This window comes from Rhipicephalus microplus, chromosome 2 (genome assembly GCF_043290135.1).
Source record: "Rhipicephalus microplus isolate Deutch F79 chromosome 2, USDA_Rmic, whole genome shotgun sequence".
Classification (NCBI taxonomy): domain Eukaryota; kingdom Metazoa; phylum Arthropoda; class Arachnida; order Ixodida; family Ixodidae; genus Rhipicephalus; species Rhipicephalus microplus.
In genome coordinates this window covers 212,930,975-212,953,612 of record NC_134701.1, presented here as the reverse complement: position 1 = coordinate 212,953,612, position 22,638 = coordinate 212,930,975, and the positions used below count along the sequence as shown (strand labels likewise).

Genomic DNA, 22,638 nt, shown 5'->3' with positions numbered 1-22,638 from the left:
TCTCTGCTTCTGGCAAACGCAGCAAATAAGAACCCAGCGTGCGCGCAAAGCAGTTGGGTTTTGCAGTGATGTTTTCGATGACTTGGCTTGGCTCATGTGTCGAGAGAGTAACGACGATGGGACAAGCCATCCACGACACAGGCGCAACGAATTTGGGCGAAGGCGCACGCAACACGGAACAAGTACAGAGAAGCTGTATAAAGCCACATCGTCTCAATGTAACAGCTTGTTATTTTTAAAAATAGTTGTAAAGCCCAGAATAAATGTGGTTAATTTACAAGAACTGCTGCGAAAGCAGAACGACAGCATACACAAGTCCCCAGAAATGCTACCGGCATGGCTGTCAATTCTCAGCGTTGCTGTATGAAAAGGCTCATCCATGTTCAGAGCCTTTTAAATAAAAAAAATACTGCTTATAAAATGACTATGTGCTTTTGAGATTAACTACTGCAGCTACAACACCACAAAGAGTAAGCTCTCTGTAGCATCAAAAAAATATCAATTGTCAGTCCCTTTAGAAGACATAATAAAATACTGCTTGTTCTTTTCTGTTTGATTTTTGGAAAAAAGAACTATTGCAAAATACTATGGGGAATGGTGCAAGTGGTTCAAAGGTTCAATTTTCGCCTGGTGAAACTGGACAGGTCACGCCATCTAGCGGAGCCCAGTGTAACCAAGCACGCCTGCCATCTCAGAGGCCATGGCAGGAAATTGTTAAATGGCCATTCAATGGCCTCTGCTACTTTCGTTGTGCTTCTATTAGTGTTGGTGGCCGCACAGTAAAGCCGGGCAACGTTGTGCACGGCAACAGTGTCATGAGAGGTTTCAGTTCATGCGAGTAATTTTATGTGTGCTAACGCGATGCGAACCACTAAAACGTGATTTTATTTCAGAATAAGCACTTCCTTGGCAAAAAAGTAGCACTATGAGATTTCCAGACCGCTATTTCAACAATCAACATCGACTTAATATTTGCCTTTAGTGTCCCTTTAATTGTTTGTTTCTTTAATATTTGCCTTTAGTGTCCCTTTAATTGTTTGTTTCTTGCAATTTGCATTGATTGTTGTGTGAAATATATTTCAGTATAGACATTAATATCTTTGAGATGCTTCGGTGATACTTTGAATCCCAGGAGTCGTTTGGAAAATTTTGCACCTGCTCCTGAAACACCAATGGCTGCTCTCTAAACTAAAATCTTTTCTGCTCGCGAAACAGTTGCGGCTGCTCTAAAGTGGTACTCTTTCTGCTCCATAGTCTTCTCCAAAAAGTACAAAGTCACTTCCATCACTGCAAAAGTGATGCCTATTGTTCACCTGTGGTAGTGTTGCATAAGGAAGCACAAAGGAGGCAGGTGCTATCACTATGTGTAAGTGTCATTTGGGAACAATAGAGCACCCAAACAGGCATTCATATAGAATGAGAAACACAGAAAGGTCACAATCCTTAACAGGAAGAGAGGAGATATGCGTGTTAGTGATACTTCTATGGAGCTTTGGAAGGCGGAGGTTAAAGCATTTTGATCATTTTCTTCTCAAGTGATTTCATGCTACGGTACTCTGTTTTATTTGCTGTGCATATTTGTTTTCTCTGTATAAATTTGCTGGCAAAATCTAAAATAACTTTACAGTAAAACCTTGTTAATTCAAAGTCACTGGGGCCACAAGAAATCTTTTACCTAATTAGGCAGTTTTTCAAATTAACACAAAATACAAAAAGTGGGATGCAAGGAACTTGAAATCTAATTAATCATGAGCTGGTCGTTTGCTGTGCTGGCCAGTTTGCAGTTCAAATGGCTATGTTGTCCAGCAATACCTAGTCTTAATTTTGCTGCAAACAAGAGAGAACGGCGGGCCTCACTGCTGCCACCGAAAAACAAACAAACAAAGAAAACATTGTCGTGATCAATTGGAATGTGCACCTGCAGAAAACAAGACATCTCTGTGACAAATGTTGGCTTCGTCGGGCATCCTTGAAGCACATGAGAACTCGTAATAAAATCATGGTTTACTCACACAGCATAATCCACGTGCCACACAGACTTTACTCAAACGCCACACAGGCTACAAAACGCCACTCAGGCCAAACTGCACGAGAGTCTCTCTGTCTACGTCCTCATCTTCCTTCACTACCTGCCTCAGGCCTCGTGCATTTCTAACACACAGTACTGAGTAGTGATACGCGGGCAGCATGTCGCCTGCTCCTTGCTTGGTGAGCACGTCCTGATGCGACCATTCGCTCATTTTTTCTTGTAAAACAAGGAATTCATTAATGGCCAGTATGCCATTGTTGGTGACACATAATCTTTAACATTTTATGCTCTTTTAGGGCTGTGGTGAATGTCGAAATTCGCGATGTGTTTTGGCCGGAAAAAAATGATCATTGAAACTTTCGAATTTAGTTTTTGAAGTAGGCGTTGCAAGCAGAAACTACGCCGGCAGTGCAAGGGGCGATTGCTGGAGGAACCGGCAATCGGAGGTTCGCATAAATCACGAATTTTGCCAAACTGTCTTTTATTAATTTTTCTTACAATCCCAGAAAGAATGGGCAAATCATGACATTCTGACGTTGCGAGAAACATGCAATAGTAATGTTGCCCGCAGGTCACCGCTGTGTTGCAGTGAAGCACGTCTCATTTTCTGCAAGTGCACGTTTTGATTGACCACGAGACCATTTTTTTTGTTTGTTTTTTCCAACTGTAAGGAGCGAAGCTGGGGTGCTTCAGCTGCCACTCATTAGTATTGCTACGTTGCGTTGCCTTGTGGCTCTTAAGGGTCGTCATTTCCGCGGATTTGCGATGAAATCGGTACAGGGAATTGGCACATGACACCCGAAGTTTTCGAATTAACCGGACTGATGCTGACCAGCGCTTCCAATTATCCGCTCAGTCTTACATTGCAAAATATGGGACCGTGGAAATATTTTGAATTAAGTGGGATTTTGAAATAACCGAGTTCGAAATATTGAGGTTTTACTGTACAAAAAATTATTGCCACTCCTGTGTTTTTGCTTCTAATATAAATGTCTGCTTCTTCCTACCTTTGGTCCATTCTGGTCCGAAACTAAAAAGCTCACAGCTCAAGTAAAAGAAGTTGACTTACTCTTTTACAGATGGCACATAATGTAGTGAGAAAGCGTGCGTGTGAATTAATTGTGAGAGAAACCCAGCAGTGTCCAATTACAGACTGCTGCATATGTGTTGCTTTGCCGTACAAGGGCCAACAACGTACTACATATGGTTAATGTTCCCAAAAGCTGCGCACCACCTTCTCGAACATCAAGTTTTGTTAAACATGCACCCGTAAGCAAAAGTATATGGACCACGGGAGTGCATCCCGAAATCGCTGTCTGCATAGTTCATTGTCGAGTCATTCAGTGTCCAGACCGATTGCTCTGATGGTATGGCTGTCGAGAACATTCTTCTGAAGGAATTCATAAAAAAAAAACACTCATCGACAGTAAACAGCTCACCACTAGGCAACACGGACGGCAAAAGTATGCGAAGTTCAATGGCCCAATTTACTTTTGCTCATGGGTGTACGTTTGTACTCGAGCGCCGTGGATTGTCAGTGGTGGCTAAATCTGTAACCATATTTGTTACAGGAAAACGACAGAGAACTCAGCACGCAGCTGCATCGCGATGGCCTCCTCTCTGCACTTAACACGACACTGTCATCCACAGCAGCGTGCCTTGACGTCACTCAACTGAAAATGCCAGATTCTAGTGAAATTGGTCAAGGATTCCTCACTCAAGTGAGTTTTTACATAGCTTTTGTGTAGTCTCCCAAGTTGAACACATGCACACACTACAGAATTTGTATAGTTATTAGTTGAGCTAATTTTCATATAATGTACCAAGCTTTGTCGTTAGTGTAAGTACATTGTGTGCCTGTTTTATAATACAAAAGGGCCCAGAGCTTGACGTTGGTCATTGTAAGCAGGAGCGTGCTGCTACCGTAAAATGTGCAAGGTAGAGGTTTTTCTTGCACATAGCCTAGTCATCTTATAGAAAAGCACAGGGTATAAAATAGATTCTTAATATGCAAGTCCTGTGTACTTCATTTTCTTTTTTTTTATTGCTACCTAGAGCTAGTGAACCTTTGTCGAATGTCTTGAATATTTAGGATTGGCCCTCTCAGATTTCATTGTCCAAATTATTTAAGGTTTGTCTTAAAGCTGAATATTTTTTATAGCTTTCTCATTTTTTTATTCAAAGTGAAAATGCTATTTTGTTCACGAATTGTTAATTGTGTATGTAAAATACTTGTTTCATAAAATTAAAGGTGGTGATGTAAATTGTTTTTGTAATTTTTTGTTCAATTTACTTGTAGTTTGAGCTGTGCGAATAGAAAAATTTTAGGCCAAAGCAATTTAGAATATTGAAGCGTGACTGCTAATCGAATTAAGTACTCTTTTAATATTTTTCAAATATTTTTATAATTCTTTTTTTATAGTTCAAAGTGAAATTGCAGGAATAAAAGTTGGAGGGGATTCCTAGGCATATTCTTATAAGAAATAGCAACATGAAAGTGTTTCTTTTTACTTGGTTAATGAAGGTCTTGCAGGGCGGTATTTCATAATCTTATCTATAATGAAGGGAAGGGGGGAAGCAGAGGCCGAATTGTTTTAGTACATGACTTGGGCACAACCAAAGCCTTGCCAACAACGCTTTGCAGGTGAAAGGCAACGATGCTATTTCCTCAGTCTCTCCTCCTCTTTAAAATTCTGTGGAAGCCCAGCTAATGTGGCAGACAAGGGGGTCCTTGCTTTGGGTCCACAGTTCCAAATCTGCCTCCCAGGTGTCATCTTACAAAAACGTTTGAAATTTTGGATGCTAGAAATCTTTAGCATTCGATTTTTTCCCGCCCAAATTTGAGGTTTAAAACAGCATTAATTGTGCCCCCACCTCTGCCACATCTTTAATCTTCATGTTAAACAAATGTTCTCTTGAGTCAATGCATTTAAGACCTTACTTGAGCCTGAACGGCAGTCTTGCCGCAATACGGGAATGTGATGAGGTGAGGCATTTGAAAAATCTGAAGGGTCACTTTGAATTTGATGTTGAATGTACTTTAAAGGGGCCCTGAAACACTTTTTCAAGTAACCATGGAAGGAATTAACTGGAAGAGCTTATTGCCTCCTGAATTGAATTGACACAAAAATTTTAAGAACCCGTCCAGTGCGGGGGGAGTTGCAAAGGTTTGTCGCATGCTGCCATTGCATTTTCTCTTCTCTCGTCCCGACGAAAGCGCTGGAAGCTAAGTAGGTAGTGATGGCAGGGCCGCAGAAAAATGTCACGCAAGCCTCGCGACCTTGAGCACTTTTTTTTTTTAGCTTTGAATGCGCTGCTTTTTCAGTGTGATCGCGCGCACACACGTGGACAAGTAGTGGCCTCCCGCGGCGATTTCTGTAAAGAGCGAGCGCGCCATGTTCAAATCAGCCAATGGCTGACAGATGGGATGTTGAGGTGTGATTTTTGGGCATATAACGTGATTTGTCGAAAGGAGAGAAAGGAATTTTGATCTGACTTCGATAATTTATTGTGAATTACAGGCCCCATGCTGTGCAATAATATTTGTCTTGCGTGTTGTCGGGAGCCGATCGGCAGCGTTTTCTGACCATGCTCAAAAAGTGTTGCAGGGCCCCTCAATAAACTGTAACGGAGTTCGAAAGGCAGCTTTGCTGCATAACGATAAAGTGAGTAGGTGAAGCACATTAAAGATTTGAAGGGGTCACTTTTAATCAGATGTTGACTGCATTTGTCTTTGGGAAGTTCGAATAGTTTCGAACGGTAACAATTCAAATGCAAATCGAATTGAACAGCAAACACTGTTCACAAAATATTTGAAATATAGAATATTCGCACACCCCTACTTGTAATACAACAATGTTACACAGTTGTCTTTTTCTCTCGGGATGATTTCTTTCTGTGACTGAGATGTCACACTAAAGAAGGCTGTGCTTGTTAAACTGTTTAGGCAGCCATTTTTATTGGTCTGTTTGTGCATTCTCCGGGTGATTAAAAAAGAATTAAGAATAAAAGTAAATGCCTAAACATTTAACTCTTTCAATGCTGATTCTACACTGCAGGAAAGTGAGCAAAAAACGACTAAGGAAGACTCGTTACTGACACCTGGAGGAAGGAAGGTCTTGCAGGATCTGGATGCTTTGGTTGGCCACAGACGATTTTGCGACATCCGGATATTTACTAAAGATAGTGGGGTCATATACGCACACCGGGCGATCTTGTTCACACGGTGTCCTGCTGCTGAAAAGGTTCGAGCGCTTGCATATTCTTGGCTTGATTCCAGTTCTTTTCAAGGGGTGAAACAAGTGCTGTGTATACCCGTGAGATGATTTGCATGATCATTTCTAACGGTAGCTTTTTTTCGTGAACGTCAGTTGTCACTTCGCGTTATCATTCTCCACAATGAACTTGAATTACGATTAGTGTAGTGTTAATATCTAGTAAATTCGATTATCAAATGAACATTGTTGTATGTGGTGTGCTCGTCCAATATAATAAATGTTATTCGTAAATGTGAATATGTTTCTGAACACTTCATGGCTATTTCAGCTTGTAAACTGTGCCGTGTAAATGCCAAATTCATGCAGAAATAATTATAAAGTCTATCACTGCAGGCATAGGGTAGACGAAATGTCAGAGCTTATGTACAAGCTTTTTTATCCTCAGGGGAAAACTCTTAGCACATGGTATTGCATTGTGGCGAGCGCTGGAGGGAGATGGTGGCAGGAGCTCACACGTACATATGCTTGAGACGTGTCAAGAGTCCCATCGTCTGCTACTGCAGCGTGCACTCGCCACATTTTCTGGAAGCGTGCTGCTCTAAGGGGTTGTGCACGAACTTCATTGTTATTTCTGTAACCGAGCTCATAGTCTTGACCAAACGTTGTGCTACACCAAGAAGGGAACTCTACAAGCTTCCTTTGATAGCGTGCTGTGTCTGTTCTTTCGGGAAGCCGGGCTATAGGTAGTGTGTATGCACATTCCATCTCTCTGTGTGTGCTACGGTGATATGCAGTGACAAGAAAGAGGCGCCGAAGTGGACACGCAACGTGTTCGGTTTTCAAGCGTGCCCCTGAAAGTACCACACTTCACAAAAAATGTGGCCAGCATGTGCTGTCATAGCAGACGACGTGATTCAACCATATGCCCTTTGAGCGGCTGCGCCTGCATGAGCTTCTGCCGGCGTGCAACTGCAGCGCTCTCCACTTAACGAAGTCCCACGCTCTAAGGTTTCCCCCTAACTGTGAAACAACCTGTACATTGTGGAACAGAAAAAAAAAAATGAAACCACTGAGGAGGCGACACAAAGAAGCGCCATCTAACCACTGAAGCTTTATTTCAATGGACAAGCCAACATATATATGGTATATATATATATATATATATACAGTTGCCTCTCATTAATTTAAACTCGAAGGGACCTCTGAATTTGTTTGAATTATCAAAAAGTTTGAATGATCTCAGATAGATGACTCTGGGTGAGGTGACACCACACATTATATGATAAGGCATTGATTTCATCACCTTTAAAATTTCTTAAAGTGTTTTTAAGCCCTAACTGCAGGCAGTGAACAGAAAACAGGGTAAAGTCCACAAGTTTATCGGCCCTTGACTGCTGATCAGACCTTTTACATCGCAAATCGCCAACTGCTTCATTGCTATAAGTATGTGCCTCCAGCACGAAGCTACCTATACAAGTTGAGAAGAATCACGGTTTACCATGCATGTGCTTCGTTTCAAACATATGCTTACTTGCAAAGATTTTTTTCGTGGAGGCCTCAGGTGCTTATTTTTTATTTTAGATTGTTAGGATTATATAAGCACACAAATTTTTAAAAAGTAGTGGGAAAGCAGCAGATATTTTCTCGTATACACCTGCAGAAAGTATGAAATAACCGAATGATGGAGTTGAATTAAGGGGCTTTTAAATACGTTTGAAGAATAGAGGGCCAACCAACAATTTGAATTTTGTTTGAAATACCCGAAAGTATGAATTATTAAAGTTTGAATTATCGTGAGTCTGCTTACAATACCCCGGCGTGGTGGTCTAGTGGCTAAGGTACTCGGCTGCTGACCCGCAGGTCGCGGGTTCGAATCCCGGCTGCGGCGGCTGCATTTCCGATGGAGGCGGAAATGTTGTAGGCCCGTGTGCTCAGATTTGGGTGCACGTTAAAGAACCCCAGGTGGTCGAAATTTCCGGAGCCCTCCACTACGGCGTTCCTCATAATCATATGGTGGTTTTGGGACGTTAAACCCCACAAATCAATCAGTCTGCTTACAGTGTGTGTGTGTGCGTGTGTGTGTACACACACGCACATTATATATATTTTTATATATTTATATATTATATACATTATATATATATTTATCCTTGTTGACAACGCTCCCGTTGTGCCATATATATATATATATATATATATATATATATATATATATATATATATATATATATATATATATATATATATATATATATGTATGTATGTATGTATGTATGTATGTATGCATGTATGTATAAGAACAACACAGAAACTGCAAAAGCTGCAGGAGAGAGAATATATGTCCCCTTGTCTGGCATTTCATCCTTTTCTTTGCTGTTCCGCTATGAACCATCTCTAACTGGCCCTGTTTACCATTCTTTTGTGAGACTGTGTAGTGGCGCAGGCCATATGACCCTGGAAGCCAGTGATCGTTCACTCTCTCTGAAGAGTTATGTGCAAACAATTTTTGTGCGCAACATCTGTAAGAGTGTGTTTGACGATCATTTACAGCCAGCCACTAACATTTTCTATTTGCAGGAGGTCGTCTCTCGTCCGGGTGAGAAAGGGCTACTGTTGAACTGGACTAAGAGGTCCAAGGCTTGCATTTTAGCATTCCTTCACTACATTTACTCTGGTGCTCTCGACCTTGACAAAGACGACAGAAGTCTTCATCTTGATCTCAGGGGCATGGCTTTCAGGTAGCATTTCGTTTCTTTGTTATGCCTTTTGCAATTACAATATAATATAACACAGCTAATACATCCTCTGCATTTGCACTTTCCTGCTTGTTTCTGAGTACACTTGAAACTCAAAAACTCATTATAACAAAGACGCATCGTACACGAAAATAAGTTCTCTATATTCAAAATTTCGTTATAAAGGTTTATCCCTAACGTTATATTTATTACAAGACTATTTTTATTTACTTCATTGTAATCTATATTTTGTCATATCCAGGTTCATTATATCAAGGTTAGAGTGTATTCGTGTAGCTACATATATCTTGCTTGTGAATTTTCTTTGTCACTGTGCTTTAATTGTAGCATAGTCAGGTGCGGTTGACTGTCCACTGTTGTTATCTTGCCGCCATTCACTGTGTACAGTCTACTTTTTATTTCTGGTGTGTGAACACCAATATTATCTTAACCACGAATGGCATTTCCTTGGAAAGCAGAGTGGGTTTCATATGTGGGATCCGAGCCAAGTTGAAGTGTGCCCTGTGCATTGAGAGTGGGACGCGCAAAATAAACCTGTCATCGTTGTTTTCAAAGCGTATTTGTGCGAGGTTCCTTGATTACGCTGCACATATAGAACAAAATGCAGCCGCTGATGGGCCTGCTGAGATATGACTCAAGAAAGGTGGGGGGGTGGGAGGGGGGGACTGAACTTTCTACACACATTCTGATATGACTAGTGAGTTACGTTTGTATTCTATTAAGTTGCCTGGTTTCACGGTTTTGTCTGTCATCTATGCAATTGTGACTCTATTCTCTTTCTTTTTTTCTCTCTCTCACACATTATTCAGATACGGCATGGAAGAGCTATGTGAGGAACTGAAAGACCGCTACTTTAGAAACGAGTCTGAACAAGATGATGATGGTGATGGTGTGGCTGATACTAGTCTGGATGAAATCCTTTCGTCATTTTGGATAGACGATGGTGGCAATGGCCACAGAGAGGAGGATCCTGTCAGTGACAATGGTGACAATGTTGAGTCATTAGAGGAGGTTTGCGAATTCTTGTCAAGTCAGCATCCACAAAAGACTAAAAGTGAGTACATCACGGGTGGTGTTTACTTGTCTTGCAATGAGTGCAGTGCTGTTTGTACTGCATATAGCTTAGTCTTTCTGTAATTACCATATTTTGCTCATAAAAGGGCCTGCTCTTGCAGCTTGGCTCACTCTTGTGTGCCTCCACAATAAGATTTCTGGGAAAAAAAAAAAGAAAAGTCGCAGCTTTGTCGCAGAGGCGAAGCAACGAAGACGATAGCAACAAATCGAAAGTCACGTGGAAAATGGCTAGCAGATCAAAACGTGCCCCGCGTTTCTCACGCACAAATGATGCACGAAATGTACTCACAGGTACAGATTAACGCGAATAAGCGTCTCAGTTGTTACTTTGCTGTGTCTGAAAAGCACGTGCTCTTCGCAAACGGAGACTGTGCAATGATTTTAGTTACTTTTGTGCGCCTGGTAACAACAGAATTGTTTCGGTGAAAGCCCAAGGCATACGATTGTCCCCACCGCGAGATAAGCAAGCACACGCGTGAGCATCCACCTTGCCTGCCCGTCTCCGCGGTGCAAAGTATGCATGGGAGATGGGAGCGCGCGCCTCCGCGTCCGGACGATGTGGCGGCGCGCGCTCATTGCGCCATCTTGCTGGTAATGCTGAAAACACGATAGTTCCTCCCGAGAGGTATATCGCCAGCGGTAAGTGGTACATATAAATAGCTTGCTGTTTGAATGTTGAAGGAGGTGCTATTTCGTGGCGCAGTGGCCGCACGCTCACAATTCAGAGGTCCAACGTTCGATTCCGCGCTCCAGTCTTTTTCTGGGTTATTTTTCATTCTTGCCTTTTCATATATGTAGATAGATATACATATACGGTGAGTGATGACGACACCGGCGGCAAAATTAAGTTGAGAGTGTTCACATAGTTGCTGTCGCAATACAAAAAACTTTCACCTTAGTGCACCAGCTTCAACATTCTGTGCAAAAACGAATCAAAGTGCCAACAGTGTTAGTGCTGAAAAATTCTGGGTTGTAAATGTTTTCTTAGTTTGTTGTTAGCAAATCTCTATTCAATGTAACATATTCAGTACAGTACGCACTGTCAATGGGCAAAAAAGGGTGAAATGCTTTTTATATGTTGTTACGAGGCAGTGGGCATGAGCCCGCCGTTGCAGACGAAACCAAGAAGAAGACGCTCACTCGCCGTGTGAGATGCTGATAGCTTTTTGGTGACACATTTTCTAGTAAATGCTGTAGGTACACTCTCTTCTGTCTACCGTGTATTTGTAATTCCCATGACACTATATTATATAAGTATATTGATCACACGACGGATCGGCTGCTAGAGGCAGCACGTTTGCAGCAGTAATTTTGGTGTGTCACCAGTCTTTACCACAATATAATCTTCATGCGCCTATCTTGGTTTATCGCACCTCTTACCTGAGAATGCATCAACTGGCAATGTAACAATTCTTTATGTCAAATGATGAAAACGAGCCAAATTAAATTTGAATCAGTAGCCATGTCTAGGAAATGAATTTGTGTGAATTAGCCAGTGTATGAAGTAGATTTGCTAATTGCAAGGTCATACTAATATGAAATGAGAGTGTAACATGAGAATGGCTGCTCACAACTTGTATAAAGTATTGCTTCCGTTCTAACTAAAGCTTATTTCTAAAAACATGAAAAAGAATGCCACAATGTTCTTGCACAATAGGGAATGTTAGAGGTGCAATACCCTGGCAAGTCTCTCCTTTCATTGCTGTTATTTTATGTTTGTGTCAGTACAGTAGTTAATAGCCGTTTCCAAACCTCTTTCTTTCTCTTTTTAAAAGTTTGCTTGGGGAAGTGCATTCAAAGAATGGAAAATATGTACTTGCTCAGTTTTCTGCAAAATTAAGTCTGTGTGGCTTCTGAACACTTTTTTAAGGTGTCGAATGCTCCAAGGACGCAATGGAGCACACCAGTGAGACTGTGCCGGTTCCTGTGCCACCTCGCACTAGTCTGGAACTGACAACGCAGACAACAACGAGGTCTTTGCTGGAACAGAGCAGCGCAGAAGTCTCGCAGCAGATTCGTCGACGGCCGGGAACTCCTTTCTCTGCACCTGCTCCCACCAGCCCCATTCAATCTGAAGACGAGCTAGCGTGGATGGACCTTGACGAGAATGGCCACCACCGTGACGAGGGTCGTCACGATGACTCCAGGGGTGAAGAGACGGATCACCACGCAGAGGGCACAGCATCGGCCCACGACGACAGTGACAGCTGCTCGGAGGAGCTCTTTGGACAGTCCAATGATTCGGCCTCAAGTGTGGGCAATGCCACAGAAGGAGATGAGGACATGGAAGACAGAGAAAGGGCGCCTTCGCGACAGGAGGCAAAGCGGAAGCGAGACAGCGATGTCGATGAAACTGCGGCGCAGGATGGCTCTCAAGGGAGCGGAGAGAAGTGCAAGGACACGGACGATGTGTGGGACTGTGTCTGGGATGGCTTCGACGACGGGGTGCAGCTGGACGCTGCTCCTCCTGAGCGTCGTCCACCCTCTGCTTCAAGGTGGGACCGCCAGTCACCCACTGCTGCCAAAGCTGCCGGCGTGGAAGAGGTTCCTCGGGAGATGCTCGACTCCTTCTTTTTCGAGGAGCAGGGAGGTGAGGCTATGACACTGTTCGCCAGTTTCCTCCTGTGTTTTTTTTTTTTTTTTCAAGCCAAGTCATTTTATGTCCTGTGCTTTTGAAAGAATCCTCATATTTGTGCATCCCGATGAAGCCATGGCAGCACAAAAGAGCGAAAACAAAGCGAAGAGGATGGACAATATGCCCTGTCCTCCGCACAGGACATCTAAAGCTCCTCCCCACAAAACACCACGTGTCGTGAGACATGGGGTTTTCGGACACAGAGAGGAGAGGGTAGAAGAACACGGAGAGAAAGGGGGACCTCTCCTCTGTCTTTTTTTTGCATTAGAATAGCTTCATTGTGAATCAGCCAACGTGCCCAAGAATGTTTTCTACATACCGTATTTACTCGCTTATTGAACCCACTCGCATAATGAACTCATCCCTCACCTTGGTTCTTGAAAAAAAAACTTTTTAAAAATTTATCTCTTTATTTTATTTCCGTATGATAGCCAGTGCGATTTACCATCGAAACAACGTTCAAACAAGCCATTATATCACAAAATAATAATGCAATAAAAGTAAAAACATAGTTTTGCAACCATGCTAAACAGTTGCGAGCAGCGCGAGTGCGGATGACGTTAATCAAAATTTGAAAGTCGCGCCTTTTGCGGCAAAGCACCATCTGTCGAATGGAGGAGAAACTTCTATGCTGATAGTGCCACGCAAGCACAGCAGCACAAAAACAAAGCGCGTGGCCTCCGGAATGGTAGGTGCGCGGCATAGAAACACGCCGCACGCACGGCATCTTGGAGACCCTGCAAAGCGCAACTGCGACGATGGCGCGTCGTGCACCCGCAATGTTTACCGCAACGTTTGTGTGCCGCCATACGACGCTGGGTTTTCATTCTCGGGTTTGTTATTGTGAACTTTTTTTAGACACCTGCTGCACAGGGCGCATTCGGCCGGTGCGCTGGCTACACAGCGGGTTATGAACAGCATGCGCTGTAGCATGGGAACTGAGTGGCTGGACGACATTTGGGCGTCGATTCGTGCGCTTTTATTACGAGAGGAAACAGAGCTTCTGGCTACAAAAAATATTTGTCACGCATTTCTCAGGCCAAAACAAACGAAGCCGTCACGCAAAATTTTCGCTGTTATAACTCCCGCGACTTTTTTTCTTTCGCGTAATGAACCCTTCCTCCAAATTGGCGTGAACTTTTCTAAAAAAAAAAAAAGGTGAATTCATTATATGAGTAAATACGGTAATTGTCCGCGGAGGTACTTGGAAGAGCAAAACACAAGATACACGTAAAAAATTGGACAAGATGAGCATTTACTTTAAACTATAATTTGTTATCAGGAAATGGCTAGCTTTTATCGCTCACAATAAGGTAAAAGGAAAAATGAAGCGCATGTGTGCACAACAACTGAAGAACAAATGAGAAACCAGACCACTTCTGGGGCAGGAAGGCCATAAATCTAAAGTGAGAAAGCTGTGGTGAAGAAAACAAACACTCAGGTCATGCCAGGTGTGCACGTGACTGTCTCTGATATATTTCCAGTGCAAAAGAAAAGTCAAGATAAGCCTGTTCACTGTCTGGTATGTTAATGGACGGTTGACTGGGACACACATTTAAGCATTTCTGTGGGTTTTCAAAGCTTCCACTGGTATTGCTCTCGTTATCGTGTTTAGTTGCCCGAAAATAACGGTGGTTCTGTTACCTACTGTAAAGTAATGTGTGGAGCAGCTCACTACATTTTCAGTACTGTAGACCGACTTGTGTTGAAACCAGCTTACTGTAGCAATAGTAATAATGCAGTACGAGAAAAGTTCAGTACCCGCAGTTTTGCACAAAACAAATCAAAAGTTTCTGAGGGAGATGCATAACGTATTTGCATGAAGAGCGCATTATTTTTTTTTTAGAAGAACTGGATGCACTGTTGAGGGTGGCAAGCTTATCATGAAGGATAATATTTTAACATGTTGTTTCTCCTCCTTGCCTCTTCCAGTTACATTGCTCTAAAAATGCATCTGAAAACCAGCTGCCAACAAGTGAAACATGGAGGAAGTTACCGAAACTGGGTAGTTAAATCAACGTGAAAGGCACATATAGTGCACATATAGACTGGGACGACATAAGTATACATAAAACACAGTGCTTGTATATCCTTCCATTGTCGCCGTCTATACGAGCACTGTAGCCTTTCATAATGAATTATTAACTAGACCATCAAGCCATTCTAACCATTTTTTTTCTGTCACCTTGGTCACTACGCAGGTGCAGATAATAGAGCGGCTCCCACTGGTCTTGAACACACACCTGTGTCATTGCCTCAATATTTTGGAGCACCGAGTCGCGCCTACACACCGGTGACCCCTCTGCCGGACTATGGCGCCATGCAGACACCAGAGCTGCGAGACCAGCTTCAGCAGTATGGTGTACGCAGGCTGCCGCGGAAGCAAGCTGTGAACGTCCTGAACCACATATACAACGAGACTCATCCACGTACGTAAAGGTTTCTGCCGAGTACTTCATATTTCAAAGGAATACAAACATGATCATGTCGTGCTTTTCTTTAAACTATTGTGTGTATGATTGCTGATTATTAAATTATAGTAGGTAACAGAACCTACTACGCTAAAACCTCATTAAAGAAAATTGTGTCTTACTTGGAAATATATGAGCACAATATTCACTGCATTTGTTCTTCATTCTCTTCACCTGTACATAATCATCATCGTTATGAGCATATTTTTCGTCCAAAGATTTGGTCTGGCGGCTCCGCTGAATAAACACCGTCGAGACCACGATAGCGCTGAGGTCTTGCTATAAGTCTGTTTTATCCGAAATTTGTTGTAAAAGTGTATTCCTTACACTGTATCTATTGCAAGGCTATTTTTCATTTACTGCCCATTAACGGACATTTTGTTATATCCGGGTTCGCTATGTCGAGGTATCGGTGTATCCTAAAGGCCAAGCAACAGTAGCTATTGGGGCATGATCTGTACTGAGTGTAGAGAACTGCTGTACTATGCACATGCTGTTCAGATTTTAAAATGCACTCTGTGTTCCTTAAGCATGAAAGGTGACTGTCAGAGAGAAAAAAAAATTGTACGCATTGAAAAATTCAAACTTATGCGCATGCAGTACTTCTGAAGTACAGTAAAATCTCTTTGATACATTCCCGCTTAATATGATTTCACAGCTCCTATGCTCGAAATCGCGTTAACTAGAAATGGCCCCAGAGAGCTATGTGTTGATATGTTCTGTATAAAGGGGCATGACGCCCAATTTCCGACCATAATCTGTGTTGTGTGGGCTGGTCCTTGGGGGTTCATAAACAAGCTGGCAAAATTTCAGCGCATTCGGTCGTGCCGTTAATATATAATCAAATATTTTTTGTAAACAAGCGAGCAGCCTAGTGGTCGGACAACACTGGCGCGCTCGCTAGCCGTGTTGAACGAACCGTTTGCTCCGCGAGCTTCTTAATGGTGTGCAGTACAGAAAGCGATCATGTTTCATGGTTTGCTGCGCTTGCAATCGAGTTGTTTCAGCGTTATTCAACGGGTCGCTAGAACTGAATGACGCAGCGGTTGAAGCAATGCCACCGCGTCGCCCATGCTGAGCTGTGGTGTGCCACAGCGTACAACACTTGGGAGATAAACGTGCGCAGGGAGGACTGGTGCACAAGTGGCGCATCTGTTTTGCGCTCGGGGCACTTCACGGCAGACAGCTACAATGATGAGCAGCGTCTTCTCGGCAAGATTGGTATACCAGTTAAAAAGCCGAGGCTGCGGTCGGTCGCTGTGTCGACTGTGTTTTCGCACCGTTCCGTCCTCCAAGCTAAGCGTCGGGGTGCTTTTTTAAAAGCATCAAAGAAAAGAGATAAGTGCATTTGTCATTAGCAGTAGCATTGTCATCTGCGTTCGCCCCGTCTTTCACGCTTTCTTCATCACTCGAGCTGGTGGCAGTGGGGTTGAAATGAAAGTGCGAAGTGTACACGACGTCGTCGCTTCTGCTGCTCGATGAATCGTTGCTCATATAGTGAGCTGATGACGGTGCCGACAACATGGCGATAGTATTGGTACTACATCGCAACACTTGCGGACCATGCGGCAAGCAACACTCGCAACACAGTGTACACACTGACCTCGTGCCGAAGGTGCCATTTGAGAGCAGACGACGGCACTGCTCCCATCGGTTTCTGACGTCACGCACGCCAAGACAAAATGGCGGTTGCTGCGGTAGGCAAAGTTTACAGCCGAAGACTTATATGGCTTATTTTGGACTGAAATTATCCCTCACAGTTCAGTTTTCACACGCGTGCAGGCATATTCGCTCTCCAGCTTTGTTTTTTGCCGAAAACTGCGAATCATTGGGTGATCATGTCCTATGTTCCCAGAAAATACAATTATTGAGCAGCAACGTTCAGCATTGCGGCAAACTGTAGGCGTATGAAGCGTTTCGCAGGCATAAAATCTCATTAAGGTGTGCAAAAAAAATAAAAAAACCTCGCGTGTTTGTGAAGCGCCAAGTGGCAGACTGCCACCGCGCGGCGACGGCGGTCCTTTGCTACGCTCAATTGTCACGATCAATCATCCCAATGCAATCATCCCACACACTTTTGCTCAGACTCCATGGCTACAACAGCCACAGGAGAACACTACAGATAACTATGTGGCACAAAGAATGGATGCGCTGTCGGTCACCTCCACTTCGCCATGATTTGGCACGAGACGAACGTGCTGCCTCCGCTACACAACGCCTCCTCTCCCGACCCCGTCTCACGCGGAGCTGGCGTCTGCCATCACGTTTTTCCTTTAAAAGATTTACAAAGCCGTGCGCATCTATAAGTATGTTAGCCACGCACCTTTCAGTGGGAAAGATGCGAACGCGACACCATTATCTCCCCACGCTATTCCCCCTGTCATTAGAGGGGGATGCGTGCCCGTTGTGTTATCTGGGCGTCTGCAACTCTGCAGGGCAATCTCCAGCAGAAATGAGCGTCTCCCAATGCGAGTCATCATCGGAGCCTCATTGTTACTATTTCAAGGAGAAAAAAAAATTGAAGATACGCAGGCCGGGGCTGCCCGGGTCTGTACGAGGCTGCATGTTACTCAACAGTTTGGGATTTGAGACAGTTGCGTTTAGCATGGTGTTGAGGAAGCGTAATCCTTGTCGATTAAGGAGAAGCTGGATGTCCTTCGGCAGCAGCTTGAATCTGAGAATCGCATAGCGAAGACAACCCTGCGGCATTCACATGTGACATCGACGACAAAACTGTGGAGAGGTTCCTCTCCGCCGGCGCCGATGCACCATTCGTTGAGTTTGTTTCGATAGACAACGTCCGGACTTGCGAGCCGCAAAGTGTGTCAAGAGATTGTTGCGTAGGTGGGGGGGGCGACACAGCAAAGGAGGTAGGGGGACGAGGCGATGCGAGGCAGCGGCAGAAACGAAAGCGTGTGCCAACTGGCTAAATTCGCCAAAGCCCTTCCTGGATGGAAGATTTACTAGGCTTCTTTTGCACCAAAAACAATTAAAATGCGGACAAGGGTCTACAGTGTTTGCAGAAGGAGCTTTTCTTGTCCAAGGGTGAGAGGTAGCAGCAGAAAAGCACCATGTTTTTGAGAAATAAATGTTTTTTGCCCATACACCTATATATGGACTTGTCAGCCTCAATTTTTGCTGGATTCAGATCGCACGTTTTCCTGGATGCACGTTTATTCCCCGCATTTTTTTTTTTTTTTCGAAAACGTATCAACGAGGTTCTACTGTACTGTTCACATAAATAATGTCCAAATATGGTGGCACAAATTGCTGTCAACATGTTTTGGCATAGAGCATGACAGTGTGAAAACGATGGCAGTAACGCAATAGCAAAAGAATGCACTGATTGCCACTTGTAAAGTGTGATACAGTGAGATCATTCATATGCTCTTGCAAGGTTTCCTCACAAGTGTTATTGAGAGCTTACAATGTTGCTTTTAGTCTTGGCCTCTAGGAACTGATGTCTCTCAGTCGAACACTGAAAAAACAAAAAAGATGGGCCGTCGTGCCTATGGCTCCTGTACCTTGGGTCATGGTTAGCAGTAACAGACATCTTTGTCTGAATGGAAAAAACCAACTAAGCCTAGAGTTTGGTTGGTCCTTCTTAAAAAAAGTTTAGTACACTTTCTGTTGTTGCATGATCAACGACCCTGATATAGCTGTGCATTGTTTGGAATAAATAGCACAAACTGCAGGAACCATGAATAAGTATTTTAACACTTGTTTAAGCCTAGTATCAGCACATAGGTAAGTGCCCTTCTTCGATGATGCTTTGCAGTGGTTCCTGAAACGCCCGTGAGGATCACGTTCCCGAAGAGGGGCATGAATGCAGGTGGCGATAGGGACTATAGGAGTGCACCAATGTTGGGAAGCGGCCGACCCGAGTCGTTCTCCGGGAGTTCCAGCGCTAATGAAGAACCCTCTCACTACAGTTTGTCATCAAGGTAACCTTAAAGGGCTGCCCTGGGCAGTTTTGCGACATGTCTGTGCGAATAATGTAATGTTTATTGTATATTGTTGAAGGATTTGCTTGTAGGAATAATAAAGTATGTTTGTTTATGTCGCCTTGGGCACATCATGCATGGCTACTCACTTTCACATGCACTGTAGTGACGTCACTTTGTTCAGTTCGAAACTTGCCTGTGCACGGAAGACTACGTTTGCATAGACAACCCAATCATATGTGAGCGTAGCCATTAGAATGGAGATCATTGCACTAGCTCATCATCTGATCATGAGTGCAGATGAGCTTAGTCATGGAACATTAAAAACGCTATGTGTGTATAGTAAAGAAGAACCAATGCTATACCACAGCAGCCCATTCAAGAGTTGCACAGTTATCTCAAAATGTTAGCAAGCTTCAACTTCTCTAAATAAAGTATAACAGTATGTCCTCGTGAACAATTCTGCTTTGGATACCATAAAATGTGGATGGGTCATAACGCATTGACTCTTGCTTTTTCCAGCTGAGGCAGCCAAACATGCCCACACTTTATGCTTTTTTACAAGCGATTTCATCATACCTAGTCTTACTGTTGCAAACTTTGCTCGGTGCCTTGACATCACATTTAAGTTGGTAATACTAGTTAAATATGGGAGCAATGATACTTCATAGAGATGCACACTTTTTATCGTTGTTATTATGTAACTGCTTAATTAAGGGGTTTGTTAAAGCATAGCAAGGATTACCGATGGACGCTACTGATGCACAGTCGTCGTCTTCTGCTTGGAAACCTGTCGAATTGCAAGATGTTGAAAAATAAGAGAAAACACAAGTCACCATGCGTTTATTAAATGGGAATGGGTATTTTGTTAAGAAAGCCATGTTGCAAGCATCATCAGTGTTGTCTATGAGCAAGAACATTCTAGGATGCAAAGAATATCGGCTCTATCTAAAATCAAGCCCAATCATTCTGTTTGAGAGTCAAGTATTCTATCACAGAGGCATGCCAGTGCTTGAAAATGTTTCGGAAAAAGACCTTGTGGAGGAATGAGGAGTCGCGTTAGCAGATGTATCATACATTGCACAGAATTTCACTGGGCGTAAGACCATGTGGATTGTGTAATGAGCAAGTGATTTACAGCTGCTGAGACATACAAAGGGCTCAGGCATGATTCATCATCATTATCGGCCTCAGCATTGGTAAATTGTGCAGCAATGTATTTACACACATTGCCTTAGACATGTAATGGGTTCTTTGCTACTTTGTAAAATGGGGAATTATGGTTTGTTGGGTACTTTGGAATTATGCTTAGTAGATGACCAAAAAAGAGTTTACAACAGCCAACGTTGCATACAGTTGTTCTTTCCTTCACGGTGCGCTTGTGGTGTCCGCTGAGAAGCAAAGCATGGCAACTGAATGAGAAGACGATGCAACGCCTCGTTATGCTATCGCATTCAACTCTCAAAAGTGAAGCCTACTTCAAGTTTTTACTAGTAATTGGTATAGTATGTCAGTAATTAACAAGGCGCATAACTTACATGTCTTTTCATGAAAGAGTTGTTGTTCTTCAGTAAAGACACCGAAGTGACATTTCTATCATTGCCATGGCAAACTTTAATTCCTGTCGTCAAGTAATCTGACAAGTCATTCGGTCAATATGTCACTCGTTTGAGGGTTCATTGATATGGCAAGCTCTCTCCATTCACAAAGGGCTTGTAGCTAGACTCACCAGCAGGATTCATGCGGATCCTTTAAATCCTTGAAAACTCTTGAATTTGAAAAGTTTGTTCTCGAGGCTTTGAAAGTGCTGTAATTTCTGCAAATCCTTGAAAATCCTTGAATTTCCTGTTTTTGTTTTATAAAAGATTCCATAAATCATTTTTCATTAATCATCAAGGATGTCATTTGGGATGCCATAAATGTAGCAGGTGGCATATGTCATGTGCTTATAACAGAAAAATTGAGAACATCAGTAGCTTCTGCACAGAATCAACACCATTAATTTCTAGAGACTCAGAGAAGGCAGGAGCAGGAGGATGAGAAACAGAAAAAGAAATGTTGTGTTGAGGAGGAGGGCGAAATGCTTCAAAAAAGAAAACGAGACGCCGCTGTTAGGAAATTAACAACTAAAGCACACTCATATGCAAAAAAGGGCAAGGATAATTGGCAACCTGACATGTATCAAGTCAAATAACCTTAGGAATACTGCCAAGATCCAGCAGCAGGAGATAGTGGATATCGATATGAAAATTCAGAAAAAGCGACAAGGCGTTGCATGATAACTGTTTCTTAGTTTTTTCTATTTGAATAAAAGTTTGTGTCTTGTGTCGACTAAAAGTGATTATTTATGCAGCTTTAAGAAACTATGATTGAAAGTTTTCTTTAAAGAAAATGTCATCGGAGCCATGCTTTTGACGTCTCCTTCAGTGATGTTATTCTTTTTAAAATGAATTTTAGGTATTTCAAGCCTCCATCCTTCCCTGAACATCTGTTAATTGAGTTTCTAACAGACAATGTGGTCCTTGAAAATTCGCACTTGAAAGCCTTTGAATTTTCGTCATGCAAACGAGCATGAATCCTGACCAGTGCAGTACCGAAAGGTGCTGCTGGCATAGCGCATGCAATTTTTTTTTTTTCCGTAAAGACTTACTATGCCAAGTTTTTCTTCTGTGCTGCATATTTACCATGGGTGTCATTCCTACACATTTTTTCATGCACTTGCCTGGGCATTGGTGCCTTTTGTTTGACCACATTAACTAATTGCATGCTTTTAGTTCAGAGGCAATAGCTTTTCGGCATTTCAGTTGTCTGTAGGGTTAATTTGCCACTGCCACAGTAGACATTAACCTTGAGAAAATGCTTGCTTTTGGCTTTTCTTTTCTAACTTGCAAGGAGCAGTGATGAAGATGGGAGCTGCAGTGATACTAGTGACACTGATATCAAAGAACAACTGAGACGGTTCTTTCGCAAGAACACTGAGCTGTCAGAGAGCATCTTAATGTACGAGGTGAGCACGGTCAGCACAGCCACTTTGCAAGAGACGATTATGGAATGCTATCTTACCGTTAAAAAAAAAAAAAAAAATTGTAACTTGCAATCGTGGTTGTGTTTCTTGCTTATTTTCAGCCTATTGACTTCCAAAAGCTTCGACTAAATCTCAAGCAAGCCAATATCAGGATATCTTCTAAGAGCCTGATAAACTATCTGGATGAGCAAGTGAGCATCATTGTACATAAGCTTATTCTTGCCCCGTTTTAACAATGTTTGGTAATGCCAGGACCCCCAAGCGAGGCTTTTTTTATCGAGTAAGACCAGGTTCCTGTCTCAAAAAGGAGTCATTGTTCTGAGCCCTATCGCAAAAGTATTGCATGTTTGCAAGCAATTGGCAGGAAAATGGGAACTGCTAGAAATACATTTTACCGAATCTGCATAGGTGTATGCAATCGTTGCTTGCCTTAGCGGATCACTTGCAGAGGCCAACTGGTTTCGGCATCGCTGTGCATGCTGCTTCG

General features: G+C 42.9%; 1 protein-coding gene across 3 annotated transcripts in view; it reads left to right on the top strand.

Moving 5' to 3' along the window:
- mus312 (mutagen-sensitive 312) overlaps window positions 1–22,638 on the top strand; it is a 51,295-nt gene that overhangs the window by 27,257 nt on the left and 1,400 nt on the right. Inside the window, exons 9-17 of one of the 3 annotated variants that reach the window (XM_075875796.1) lie at window positions 3,601–3,750; window positions 6,088–6,273; window positions 8,824–8,984; window positions 9,812–10,056; window positions 11,947–12,666; window positions 14,913–15,140; window positions 18,961–19,126; window positions 22,025–22,133; window positions 22,253–22,342. In XM_075875796.1, coding sequence (XP_075731911.1) covers window positions 3,601–3,750; window positions 6,088–6,273; window positions 8,824–8,984; window positions 9,812–10,056; window positions 11,947–12,666; window positions 14,913–15,140; window positions 18,961–19,126; window positions 22,025–22,133; window positions 22,253–22,342 — 2,055 coding nt within the window. Of the gene's footprint in view, window positions 1–3,600; window positions 3,751–6,087; window positions 6,274–8,823; window positions 8,985–9,811; window positions 10,057–11,946; window positions 12,667–14,912; window positions 15,141–18,960; window positions 19,127–22,018; window positions 22,134–22,252; window positions 22,343–22,638 lie in introns of all 3 variants that reach the window. The other 2 variants (XM_075875791.1, XM_075875799.1) reach the window with 2 other exon arrangements.